This window comes from Euprymna scolopes, chromosome 2, assembly GCF_053919585.1.
Source record: "Euprymna scolopes isolate OS-2025 chromosome 2, ASM5391958v1, whole genome shotgun sequence".
Taxonomy (NCBI): domain Eukaryota; kingdom Metazoa; phylum Mollusca; class Cephalopoda; order Sepiida; family Sepiolidae; genus Euprymna; species Euprymna scolopes.
The window spans coordinates 8,158,105-8,171,001 of NC_136483.1; the positions used below are offsets into that span (position 1 = coordinate 8,158,105).

At 34.5% G+C, this 12,897-nt stretch overlaps 1 protein-coding gene and 1 long non-coding RNA gene across 2 annotated transcripts in view; one reads left to right on the top strand and one right to left on the bottom strand.

Annotated features, from left to right (window-relative positions):
- LOC145288423 (uncharacterized) overlaps positions 1 to 3,059 on the bottom strand; it is a 128,284-nt gene extending 125,225 nt beyond the window's left edge. Inside the window, exon 1 of the mRNA XM_080136328.1 lies at positions 3,014 to 3,059. Coding sequence (XP_079992454.1) covers positions 3,014 to 3,044 — 31 coding nt within the window. The 5' untranslated portion in view covers positions 3,045 to 3,059. The remainder of the gene's footprint in view (positions 1 to 3,013) is intronic.
- The window catches only part of LOC145288460 (uncharacterized), a 112,355-nt gene that overhangs the window by 4,379 nt on the left and 95,079 nt on the right, over positions 1 to 12,897 (top strand). Inside the window, exon 2 of the long non-coding RNA XR_013869286.1 lies at positions 109 to 163. This is a non-coding gene — a long non-coding RNA (uncharacterized LOC145288460). The remainder of the gene's footprint in view (positions 1 to 108; positions 164 to 12,897) is intronic.

Below are 12,897 nucleotides of genomic sequence, written 5' to 3' on the forward strand. Positions count from 1 at the left end.
TATATATATATATATATATATATTATTTGTCCCAGCCATCCCAGTCAAGTTACGCACTACCTGAAAACCAAAACAGCATCGTCTCATTTGTTATATATTTATTTCCAGCTACTTCCATCCTTTTGGAGCGCACATCATCTTTATTACACCGACGAAACCGAAGGTACAGTCGAAACTTTTGTTCATTAACAAAAGAACGTTTTTTTCAAACGATATTTTCTATACTTACACGTCATCAAATAAGAAATAGAGAATTTATATTAACGTATACATGTTTCGTATTAGATTTTTCATACATACATACAAACACGCACACGTACACACACAAACACGCACACATACACACACAAACACACACACATACACACACAAACACGCACACATACACACACACAAACACGCACACTTACACACACAAACACGCACACTTACAAACATCCAATTAGGATTGCATTAGAGTTGTTTTAATTGGGTTACACCCATTTAGGATTGCATTCTGGATGTTATTCCATAGGTTACACACAAACACACGTACACACATACACACAGCCATCAAGTATTTTATTTTCATCGTTAAATTAAATGATATGCCGTTTTTATTTGAGAATTTTGCAGAACGAAATAACATGATTGCAAATGTTATTACGAAAAACCGGAACTTGCTGAAAAAAATGACCTAGTATTTAATCTGAGTGGTCGCTTTTCAGCCACTTCTGTAATCTCGCAAATTCTCGGCAACAGGTTGCTCAATCTCATTATTTCTGTTGCGCCGATATTTAGTCTTCGACATGTAACAAGGATTACTGGCAAGAAGACGTTGCCACCATACTTGGCCATTTAATCTCTAAGTAACCACACATTTTCATTAACATGTCTAGACTGTACAATGGAGTGCCAATAATCACACAAGCACATTACATATAAATCCGCATATCTCTCTCTCTCTCTCTCTCTCTCTATATATATATATATATATATATATATATATATATATATATATAGAGAGAGAGAGAGAGAGAGAGAGAGAGAGGGGGGGGGAGAGATAGAGAGAGATAGATAGAGAGAGAGTCATCCACATACAGTACTGTTTCGCTATCCCTTTTTAAAGCAATATTCAAACCTTAAGAGATTTTCTAAAACACTACTTAACATAGAGTGCAAATTTTTTTACAAGGGAGTCACCACTTATCAAGGAGCAAAGACCACTCGAGGATTGGGGTTAATGAATGTAAGGTCATAGTTTAGTAATTGTTAAGGGTGCTGATTAGGTAGAATTTAGATTATTTAAAAGAATGTCTCAACATGAACTGGTTTACATTGGACTTGAAGGTTACCATATTGTAATCGGCTGAGAAGCAGGCCAATGGAACAATGTTCCACATGCGGGCACACACATTCCCATATAACACACACACACACACACACACACACACACACACACACACACACACACAAATGAGAATTTCTCCTAACATCAATTTCATTATGTAATTAAGATCCGCCCCAATGCATTACGTTTCCTTTAAAAGAAAGCTCTTTTCCACAAATAAAATAACGTTATCCTCACATACTGAGGCCAGGCAAACACGGTGAGTAAGATAACCTTTTCCAGATATCTTTATATGATGAATATATATATATATATATATATATATATATATATATATATATATATATATATCTGTGTGTGTTACATAAGCATTTATATGTCGCGACACATTCATGAGCATGTTTCGGTCAGCTATATGGAGTAAACAGAGACTTCCTCTTGTTTATGTATTTTTTTGTTTGTGTGTATTTGTTTGTTTGTTTGTGTGGATGTTTGTGTGTGTTAGTTTGTTTTTGAGTCTTAGAATATATTTTCTGGCGTCAAACTATAATACTGAGGAATGCATATTCGAAACGTCTGAAACTGATATAGTAAAATCTATGAATGAAACGGTCTGTAAAAAATTTATTAAATGAAATAAAATTAATAGTAACATTAAAACCATATTGTCACAGGAATTTAGTTAAATGCCTACTTTCTCTTCTTACTCTCGTCTTCTCTCTCCCTCTTTCTACTCTTATATATATATAATATACATACACATACAGACATACACACATATATGTGTGTGTGTGTGTGAGGTAGTGTCAGTGCGTGCGACAGAGAGAGAAAGAGAATAAAGGAAAGGGTGTAGGGAGAGAGAAAGAGAAAGAGGTGTATTTATTCTTGACAAAATCCCATTAAATTGTTGTCCGAATTGAATTTTCTATCCCGATTTCTTGGATTACAACTTTCCTACACTGGCGGATGTGTTACTGTCACTCCATCCGTCACTTGAGCTTTCACACACACACACACACACACACACACACACACACACACACACACACACATACACGCAGACACACACATACATACACACATTTAAAGAGTGTACTTGCGAGTATCTCGTTGACATGTAAATATATCGTCGTTTTACGCGTGCACACACGGACGTACACACCCGCATCACGAACTAACGTTCGTACATTTTACTCCCTCTTATCCACCTCTCTCTTCCTTCTTTCACCTCACCCTACTTCTCTTCCTAAAATATTCAGCTTGTTTCTGGTCTTCATCTTCTTCATATATCACTTCATCTAAAAGATGCCGTACTTCATCTCCGTGAAAGGAGCCACTTACAATCGATGTAACGCAACAGAATCGGAGGCAAAAAACTATCTCTCTCTATCTATGTTTTTCTCGCTGTCTCCTACACACACATACACACACATACACGCATATATACATATATATATATACATATATACATATATGTGTGTGTGTGTGTGTGTGTGTGTGTGTGTGTGTGTGTGTGTGTGTGTGTGTGTGTGTGTGTGGTCAAAATACCTAATATATCATAAATTAGATGTTGTGGAGACAAAATATACGAAAAAACAAATTGGAAAAAGCAATTAAACACAGCAAAAAATAAAAGAGAAATGTAAGATTTTACAGTTTCATTCAGATCAAAGAATGTCTTACCGAATCTTTTTTCCGCAACGTTGGGGTTCATCAGTTATATTTTATTCTTGTGTTTGACTGTTCTATGTTTAACACACACACGCACACACACATGTACACACACACACACATCTTAGTATAACATCATTTAACTCTATTTTCTTTTCTATCTATAGACCGCTTTGCTCTCTCTTTTCCTCCCCTTCCCCATTTTTCTCTCTCTCTTTCCTTCTCTCTTTCTTTCCCTCTGGCTTATTTAAACCTGAAACAAATATACAGATTAGCAAAAAAAAAAAAAAAAAAAATCCTCGCAAAATTCAAGGCCCGATTTCATATCAATTTAACCAACAACAATATAAAACAAAAAAAAACTGACAAATACGAAATTGTATAAATTCATATGAAAAAAAAAAAACTTCACATATTTATTTTACAAAGTTTTAAAATTGAAAAAGAACGAAACAAACTAATTGCATAAAAAACACACAACAATAATTATAACGAGACACAAATTATCGAATATATACGCATACCCACACATAAACAGACATGCATTCGCACATGTATACACACACATACGCACATGTATACACACACATACGCACATACACCTGTGTTTATAATTATGCTTAAGTTGAGTTCATCAACGTTTATTTCTCTGCTTGCTTTTTTTCCGTATACTGTAACAACTAAACATTCATGCTCAAGGATGAAGTACTGTTTCCACATATGGACAGGAACTCCTAGAAATCCCTAACCTGCCCTTACAGAGTTCTAAATAGACTTCGTAGCCTACTGCGGATGTCCTTTTCTCTTCCTTGCAACCTCTTTCCAACAGAAGACACGTTGCTAGCCTGTCTCTGCTTCATCTTTTCCTTTTGGCAAGTACCAATCTATGGTCTCTCCGTCCCAAACTTTCACGAAAAACACTCGTCTAGCTGAAACCACTATCAGTAATTTCCCCCACGCTTTATCTGTGCTCAAACCTAAACATAGATTCCATGAACAAAGCTTCTTTCTTAAAACTTTTTTTTTACAAGGTGGTCACCACTTATCAAGGCCCGGAAGCCACTCAGGGATAAGGGTTATTGGAAGTAAAGTAGGTTAGTGTGGATATTTAATAAAGTGTCTACTTAAGGGGGCGGTTCATCATGAATTTGTTTACGTTGGACTTGAAGACATCCAGGTGGTAGTCAGGTAGGAAGCAGGCAGACGGAACAGAGTTCCACAGGCGTGCAGTTCTAAGAAAGAAGCTTTGTTCATGGAATCTACGTTTTGATTTAGGCATAGATAAAGAGTGGGAAAAGTTTTTGACAGTGGATTCAGCTAGACGAGTGTTTTTCGCAAAAGATTGGCGAGGGGGGGACCAGAGATTGGAGTTCAGACGAGCACCTGCCAAGGAAATAACGATGAAACAAAGATAGGCTTGCAACGTCTCTTCTGTGGGAGAGAGGTTGCAGGGAAGAAAAAAGGGCATCCCCCACTAAGCCACGAAGTCTATTTTGTACTTTGTCAAGGCAGGATAGGCTAATTTAGCAGCTCCTGTCCAGATATGTCTGTATGCATGTAGAACTCTGTTCCGCCTTCCTGTTTTCCAACTGACTACATTATGGTCGTCTAAGTCCAACGAAAACAAGTTTTGGACGAGCCGCATCCTTAAGTCATCCATTTTTCCAAATATCCACTATCAACCATTACTACGATACAGCCCCATTGACAGCATTACATGTACACTCATTAATCGTTACCCTCGAGTAGCTTCCGGACCTTGATAAATAGCAATTGTTTTGTAAAAAATAAAGATATAAAATAAACAAACATATATCGTTTAAAAATTAAGTTTTTTTTTGTTTTGTTTTTTACTTGTATTCATTTGCCGTAATGTGAAATTAACTGAATATTTTTTTTATGCTGAGCCAACCACTCGAAACTATTTTTAATATATCTGTGAACATTTACAGAAAAATTAATTCAGTTTAGAGACAGCTCATCTGATGTTCGTGTATATGTCCGTGCACACCATAAACACGTATGTAAATTAGATGGCCACATAATATGTTTCTATAATTCTATATGATAATAATCTAATATATAAAAGGCTATATTTCTGTCTGTCTCCATATTTTCAAATTCTATCTCTTCCGAAACTAAAAGTCACAGCGGCTCTCTGGGTCTCAAATAATTGGATTTTTTATGGACCCTTCTTTTGGCCCGAAAAAGAGGTCAAACATAAAAATAATGCTTTATACATTTTGTACATTCTTCTTAGTTTATTTTTTAAATTTTAATTTTTAATCGTTTCATATGCATGTCACGTGCTACAGTTTTGCTTTCGGTTTCGATTCTAGCTGGTGGCAACCAAATATTTTATTTTATTTTTTTTTTTTTACTTTTGAAATCATGACTCTATAATAATGTATACCAACTCTGAACAAATTAAAATTTCATATTTTAACGTATTTGACGGCCGGGCAAAGCTGAGCGCCCTAAAGAAAGAGACCTATTTTATCATAACTTTTGCAATGTTCGATCAAAACTACGGCGCTATAGAATTGTTTTTCAATATTTAATATTTCAAATACAACATTTCCGTCTGCAATCTATTAGCCACAACAGCGTATAAATTCATTTTTCAATTGATTTCTTCAATTTAACGAGTCCAATTCGTTCTGTAATTAAACATAAAATGATTGCTTCTACGTTCCCCTTATGTCTAAGCATGTTACGTTTTCTATCAGAAAACTTGAATATTGTTAGCGTTAGTTTCTCCAGATTCCTATTTTAGACTCAAGGTTTTACAAGGGGACCATGTGTAAGGTTGCAAACATCCATAACGAAAGTGTTTCGAGGAAGCCGCATTGATTTCAATTTGATATTGTCGAATAACCATGTCATTACGGCTATCTCCCAATAATTGTTTTGTTATTTTGTCTTAAGGAATATTAAAGCTTTCAGACATTTCCTACCGAATCATTGCCATGAGATGATTTTTACCGATGCTAAATTACTAATTTGTTTATTTAATCATGTTAAAATATATTAAACTATCTTGATATATCTCGATTTAAGAGTAGGTTTAATTGATGGTTTCCCTTTTTCATACAAAAGTTTTATGTGATCTTCGTAATTTAATTCAATAAAAATTAAGACAAATTATTTTGGTTGAAGAAAATTACAAAAATTAAATGAGGGGAATTTTTACATGAAACAGAAATTTGAACAAATAATTGTTTTTATATATTTAAATTCTGAAAATATCCTGTTAGATTAAAAACTGCCAAAATTACTTAAAAAATACTTTAAAATGTATCACATATATTAAATGTTCATAAAATAATAAAAAAAAATTACGATGGTTGATCGAGATGACCTACTATCAGAAGTGTGCCGCACTGGTTTCTAACATCTTGTATTTTTTCTAGACGTTGAAAACAAGTGTGATACGCATCTGATAGTCGTTAATAAGCGAGAAATTGCAGTAAAGTGATGAACTACGTACATTTTATTATCGTTTATTATTCGAATGGGTCTATTCGTTAAAATACTGATATATTTCTTTGTCAAAGATCAGCTGCTTTAATCCGGATGTGATCCGGCTTTGAGTGAGATCCGGTTGTTACACACACACACATACACACACACGCGCGTGCACACCAACCCACATATATACATGTACACACAAACATAAACACACACATATATTCGTATACAAGTGTGGATGCACATATACACGCACATATATGTATAAACAAATATATATGTGCATAGACGCACAAACATATATATATATGTATATATGTATATATCCATATATATATATATATATATATATATATATTACTATATATTACTATATATTATGTAGCAATTACTTTATTAAAATAGGTATGCATTTTTGCATAAGTAAATATATGATAGATGTGGGATACGCTGTCCTATAATATGAAAATCAACGGTAGTTCATACAAAAATACCAAGCCAACACCAAATTTTATACATATAAGAGCTTAATATATTTTAAAATAGAGCTTTATAACAATAAGAAGTAAGAATACTGATTTTCTTAATAATGCATGTGTTAAAAAGAAACATGTATTATTATTAATTGAACGAGTCATCAGTACCACACACACACACATACACACACACACACACACACACACACACACACACACATATATATATATATATATATATATATATACGTGTGTGTTGTAATAGTTGTTACAACATCGAATAATAGTGTAGTTATATTTTACCTTTCAAAATCAAAATACGTCATACAGCAAAGTGTCTTCCAACGGGATAAAATAATATATTGAAACAATCTGTCCTTATCCAGCAAAACAAGTCATTTAGTTGCGTACATGCATATATATTGTTATATAGTAATATATTTTATACACATTTTTCTTCTTTATAAATATGTTTGTATTTTAAGATACGTGTGCATGCCAATCGGGATGTGTATATACTTATAGACATTTATACATATTTGTAAACGTATATAGTTGCATTCTTTACTATATGTATTCGAATATGTACATATTTATATATGTGCGTGTGTCTTTATATTTGTGTGTGTTAGTATTTATATATATGGATTTAGTTTAAACTTGTTAGTTATATTTCTGTTTGGGTAAAAATAAATGACAGTTTATTTCTTTTTTTCTGTTTAATCCAATGTCGTGAATTTCAAGAGTGTTGTTCGATTTTTTTCTTATTTTCTGAGGTATAAACTGGATGAAAGTTACTAACTAATTATTAGTTATTAATCTGATTCCTGCATGCACATATATAATGTTAATAAATGTATATTTTTAGTGTTTGTTCTCGTTATTGTTCTTTTTCATCCACAGTTCAGAAATATATCAATATTGAAAAAAAAAAAAAAATACAAAACCAAACAAAACAAAATAAAAAACACCGATTCTTTGTGCCCGTATTAAGGCAATAATTTATCCAAACTGGACGTTTCCTCCTTTTTATGATTCCTTCCGTAAACCATCTTATAATTGGCGTCTTTACAATTTATTTATAGTTGCGTTGTTTGATAATTTAATAAAAACTATATATAAATATGTTCATCTATTCATACACACCCGAATGTGTGTATATAAATATATATTATATTTATTTACGTTTGTGTATATATAAATGTATATGAATTTTAATAATTATTTGTATATATTAATGCGTGCGTACTTGTATTTTATAAAAGGTACATACACATGTACGTTTATATATGTGTGTGTATTACTGTATATCTAAATATATATATACATATATATGTGTGTGTGTGTGTGTATGTCTATGTATGTATTTTTGTATACGTGTGTATATTAGTACGTAAGTATTGAGGTCTCGTTATGAGTTGTTTGGAAACATGTCAGCGTGTATTTTAGTATAAATTCAAATGAAATTATGATTGTATGTAAATGTGTCAGTGCGTGAAAACTTAGTTATAAATGTAAATATTATTTGTATGCAAGCGAACTTGCACGCTAGTGCATGTATATATCTATAAACACACACACATATATATATATTCATATGTATATGTATGTATATATATGCATGTGTTTGTGTATGTGTTTTTGTCAACTTCCAATGGCTGTAGATGCGTGAATTTGCGAGGAAAAAGGTCTCGTTTGTCGTGGGGTTTTGTTGTTGTTTCGGGGTTTTGCTGAGTTTTTCCTTGTATGTGTGTTTCCCCGACAGATGCGAATTTGAGGACGGCGAAGCTTTCTCGTCGTGTAACAGCGTAGAACGAAGGCCGAACCGAACGGGAACGGAGTCGCTGGAGGAATGAAGCGAGGGGAGAGGCAACGATGCACGCCTCCTATTAATCGAGAAAGACACCGCCAGCGATATTCGTTTGCATGGCACCAGATAGCTACCCCCATCATCCCTCCCCCGGAACACCGTCCATTTCTCTCTTTCCCTCTCTTTCTCTCTGTCGCCGCCATCATCAGCCTCAAACTCTGCTTATCGGTACGTGCCCCCCTCCTCCATCAACATCGCCGCCGACATGGCTTATTCTACCAATTCTGGTTTGAAGGCTTTATCGCTGGTAATGATAATAAGGAGAAGAAGCAGGAGGAGTGGAATTAAGAGAAAAACATAGTAAAACATAGGGAGCAGGAAGTGGGAGGAGGGGGAGGAGAAGTTGTAGAAGGAGGAGGAGAAAATGAAAGAAGAAAAGAAGAACGAAATGAAACCAGAAAAAAAAAAGAAAGAAGCAGAAAGGAAAAGCGAAAAAGAAAAAGAATGGTTAGAAGTATTCAAAGTACAGATTAAAAGCAATAAAAATTGTAAAAGAAATACTAAGAACTACTGACAGAAAATAAGAACAAGAAAGGGAAGGGGGGGGGGACGAACACATTTAAAAGATATGCAAAGAAATATAAACGAAGTAAAAACAATCATTATATGTTAACGCGAGAAAGAAAAAAGAGAGAAGTGATAAATTATGGGGAGTGAAAAGAGAGGAGATGGAAAAAGGGTAGAAGAAATGTTGACTAAAATTAGATGATGTGAACGAAGAGGAGAAGAGAAAAAGGAAGGATAAATAATGAATAAAAAGGATGGGAGGAAGGGGAAGAAAAAATAGGAGAATATAAAGAAGAAGTCAAGAAATTGAAGAAGAAAGTAAAGAAGAAGAGAAATTGTTTTTGCTTTCATTTATTCATTAAGTTCGTCCCAACGATTCTTTTAGCAATCAGGTGAATGGGGTTAAATATATAAAATGATATTCGCTTCTCTTTCATTCCTCCCCATCTTAACATCTCGATCTAGTTATCTCGTTGTGTCTATACGTGTCTCTCTCTCTCTCTCTCTCTCTCTCTCTCTCTCTCTCTCTCTCTCTCTCTCTCTGTATATATATATATATATATATATATATATATATGGTGGCTTCCTTCGGTCTTGACAGACTATGGATACTCACTGTAAGGGTGCCTGCGCGTGAAGTTTTCGTGGCAGGAGTTAGGCACTCACAAACCACACCTCTCCTGAGTCGACACGGTTACATACCAGTGGCAATTGGAGGTTCAGGACAACTGGAAACAATGCCGAGATAAGCGGAGACCACATACAGCGCCTAGAATTCCCAAATGGTCACCCATCTGGTACTAGCCAGACTCCACGTTGCTTAACTTCGGTGATCTTACGAGAACCGGTGTGTCAACGTGATTATGTCGCACATGTGTGTGTGTGTGTGTGTGTGTGTGTGTGTGTGTGTGTGTGTGTGTGTGTATTAAAAGAGAAAGAAAAGGAGACAGGCAGACATAACTTCCGATGATCATATCGCTTCAGTGTAGCTAATCTATTAGATACTCCAAGCTGCCTTCGAAACCACAATGTTTTCTCAACAAACGGATACTCCAACGTAACACTACTAACGCATTCAATTATGATGAGTGAACTCTTGACACGTATATTAAAAAAATAAATTTAACATTCGAGAGCGTTCGATTTCTTTACGGAAACTATGCATTATCGCTAATTATCAGCGGTAATCTATCTTACCAAAGTTCTCAACGCATGAAGATTGAGGGTATATGCAGTCATACACAGAGTGCAACTCTTCATGATAACTAATCAAGCAAGTACTTTCATCTGATATTGAAACCTCGACTGTTTTTGACAACATCCTGGCCACAATGCTATTAACGCAAGCTTACTACAATAGATGAAATTGAGACTATATTAAGCAATTTTTAGCAGGCGAAATGGTTTTTGACACTGTTGAATTCATTGCGTTTTATTATGGCAAAAAATGAAAAGAAAAAATGAATGGTGAGGAGGGGGGGCAATTGAGAGGAAACAAAATGGTGGTTGTCGTGGCGTTTGACGATGACGGCGACAATGGCGACGGAAGGCGACGAGGAACAGGGAAAAAGTAGTCGGGTTGTTAATGCAGTTAAATATGGGAACACAATACGAGCAAAGATGACTGCCAAGACAGAGAGGAAGAGAAGAAGGAGGAAGAGGGCGGGGAAAAATGAAGAAGAAAAAGAAGAAAAACAAGAAGAAGAAGAAGTGGAACAGGGGAAAAGAAGAAGGCAGGGAAGTGTCGGAGAAGAAGAGGAAGAAGAATAGAGACAGAGAGGAATAAAAAGGAAAAGGAGGAGGAGCAGAAAAACAAAAAGGAGAAGAAAGAAATAACATAAAAAGGGGGAAAAAGGGAGAAAAAGGGAGAAAAGAAAAACAATACAAGTTACAAAAGAAGACGAAAAGAAAAAAAAGAAAAAGCCAAAGTAAGAGAAGAGGAAAGAAAAGAGTAAAAGAAAGAAGAGAAAAATAATCCGAAAAAAAAGATGTAGAAGAAAAATGGAGGGAAAGGGAGAAAAAGAAAGGAAAGAAGAAGATGTGAATTACTTTAAGGAAAAGAAGAATAAAAAGAAAGTTAAGAGAAAAATGAAATAGAAAAAGAAAATAAAAAAGAATGAGGATAAGAGATAAAAAAGGGGATATATAAAAAAAAAGATATGAAACGAGAAAAAAAAGGGGGAGGATAAAAATAACGAGGAAGAGAAGATAGAAAATTAATGAGGAGAAGGTAAATAAGGAGAAAAGAAGGAAAAGTTAAAGGAGAGGAAGAGGAAGAAAATAAGTAGTGGAAAACAAACCACCAAGTGTGAGAAGAAGAAGAAGAAGAAGAAGAAGAAGAAGAAGAAGAAGAAGAAGAAGAAATGTGGTTAGATAGAAAGAAGAAAATATATTGGGAAAAATAAACGTATGATATCAAGTTATAAATTAAAATAAATGGAAAACGGTAGAAAGACAAATAGGATGAAAAGAAACAAAGAAAGAACTGGGGATGGCGGTGACAACGTTAAAAAGAAAGGACAAAACATGAATATGAAGGGGGGAAGAAAGGGATGAATAGATCAGGAAGGGGATAAGGAGGGGAAGGGGAATAGTTTGAGAAACGTATTAGAATTAATAGTGGGATGAAGATGAGAACGAAGAGGCGAAAAATAGATATAGCGAAAACAAAGAACGCAAAGAAAATGGCAAAAAGGACGAATGAGGCGATAAAGACAGAAAAATAACAATGTATTCGTCGCCATTTTTTTTTTTTCTTCGGATAGGGGAAGGAGCTAGTAAACGGAAAAACAAGAAAGAGGATAAATTGGGGAAGAAGAAGAAGAAGGAGAAGAAGAAGAAGAAGAAGAAGATAACGAGGAGGTATAAAACGTAGAGAAAAAAAAAACGGAAAAAGATGATAAAATAGAAGAAAAAAAAGACGAAAAGAACAACTGGAACAGGATGAGGAGGAACAATAAAATAGGAAAAAAGGGGGGAAAATGAAAACAGATGAGAAAGAGGTCGTAGTAGAATCAAAAGGAGAAAAAGAAGAAAAAGAACAGGAAGACGCACAAGAATACGAGAAAGAAGGAAGAGAGAGAGAGAGAGAGAGAGAGAGAGAGAGAGAGAGAGAGAAAGAAAAATTAGAAGATGACGAAAAGACGAAAAAAAAGGGACAACATCTAAGAAAAGCACATGAAATAGAAAACGAAGAAAAAGAAGGCTAAAAGGAGCACGGGTAATCGTTGTTGTTATTATTAATGAGATTATCATGTTTATTAAAACGAAAATGAAAATGGCGGATTGGATTAACAACGACACTAAAAATGTCGCCCAAGATTATACGAATCCGATGTCGAACGACGTCAATGGGTAGATGAAAGGGAATTATAAAAATACATTTTTTCACAAAAAAAGGTAGACGGATGTTTAATGTAAATATACACATAGCAGAAGTAGCAATAGTTGTCATAGTAGGAGTAATAATAGTTGTAGCACTGGGTAGTAGTCTGCGGGAATAGTATTTGCAATAAGCGTCATAAGAAATAGAAACACCTTGATTGTCATATTAACTGTGGAAATAAATAAAA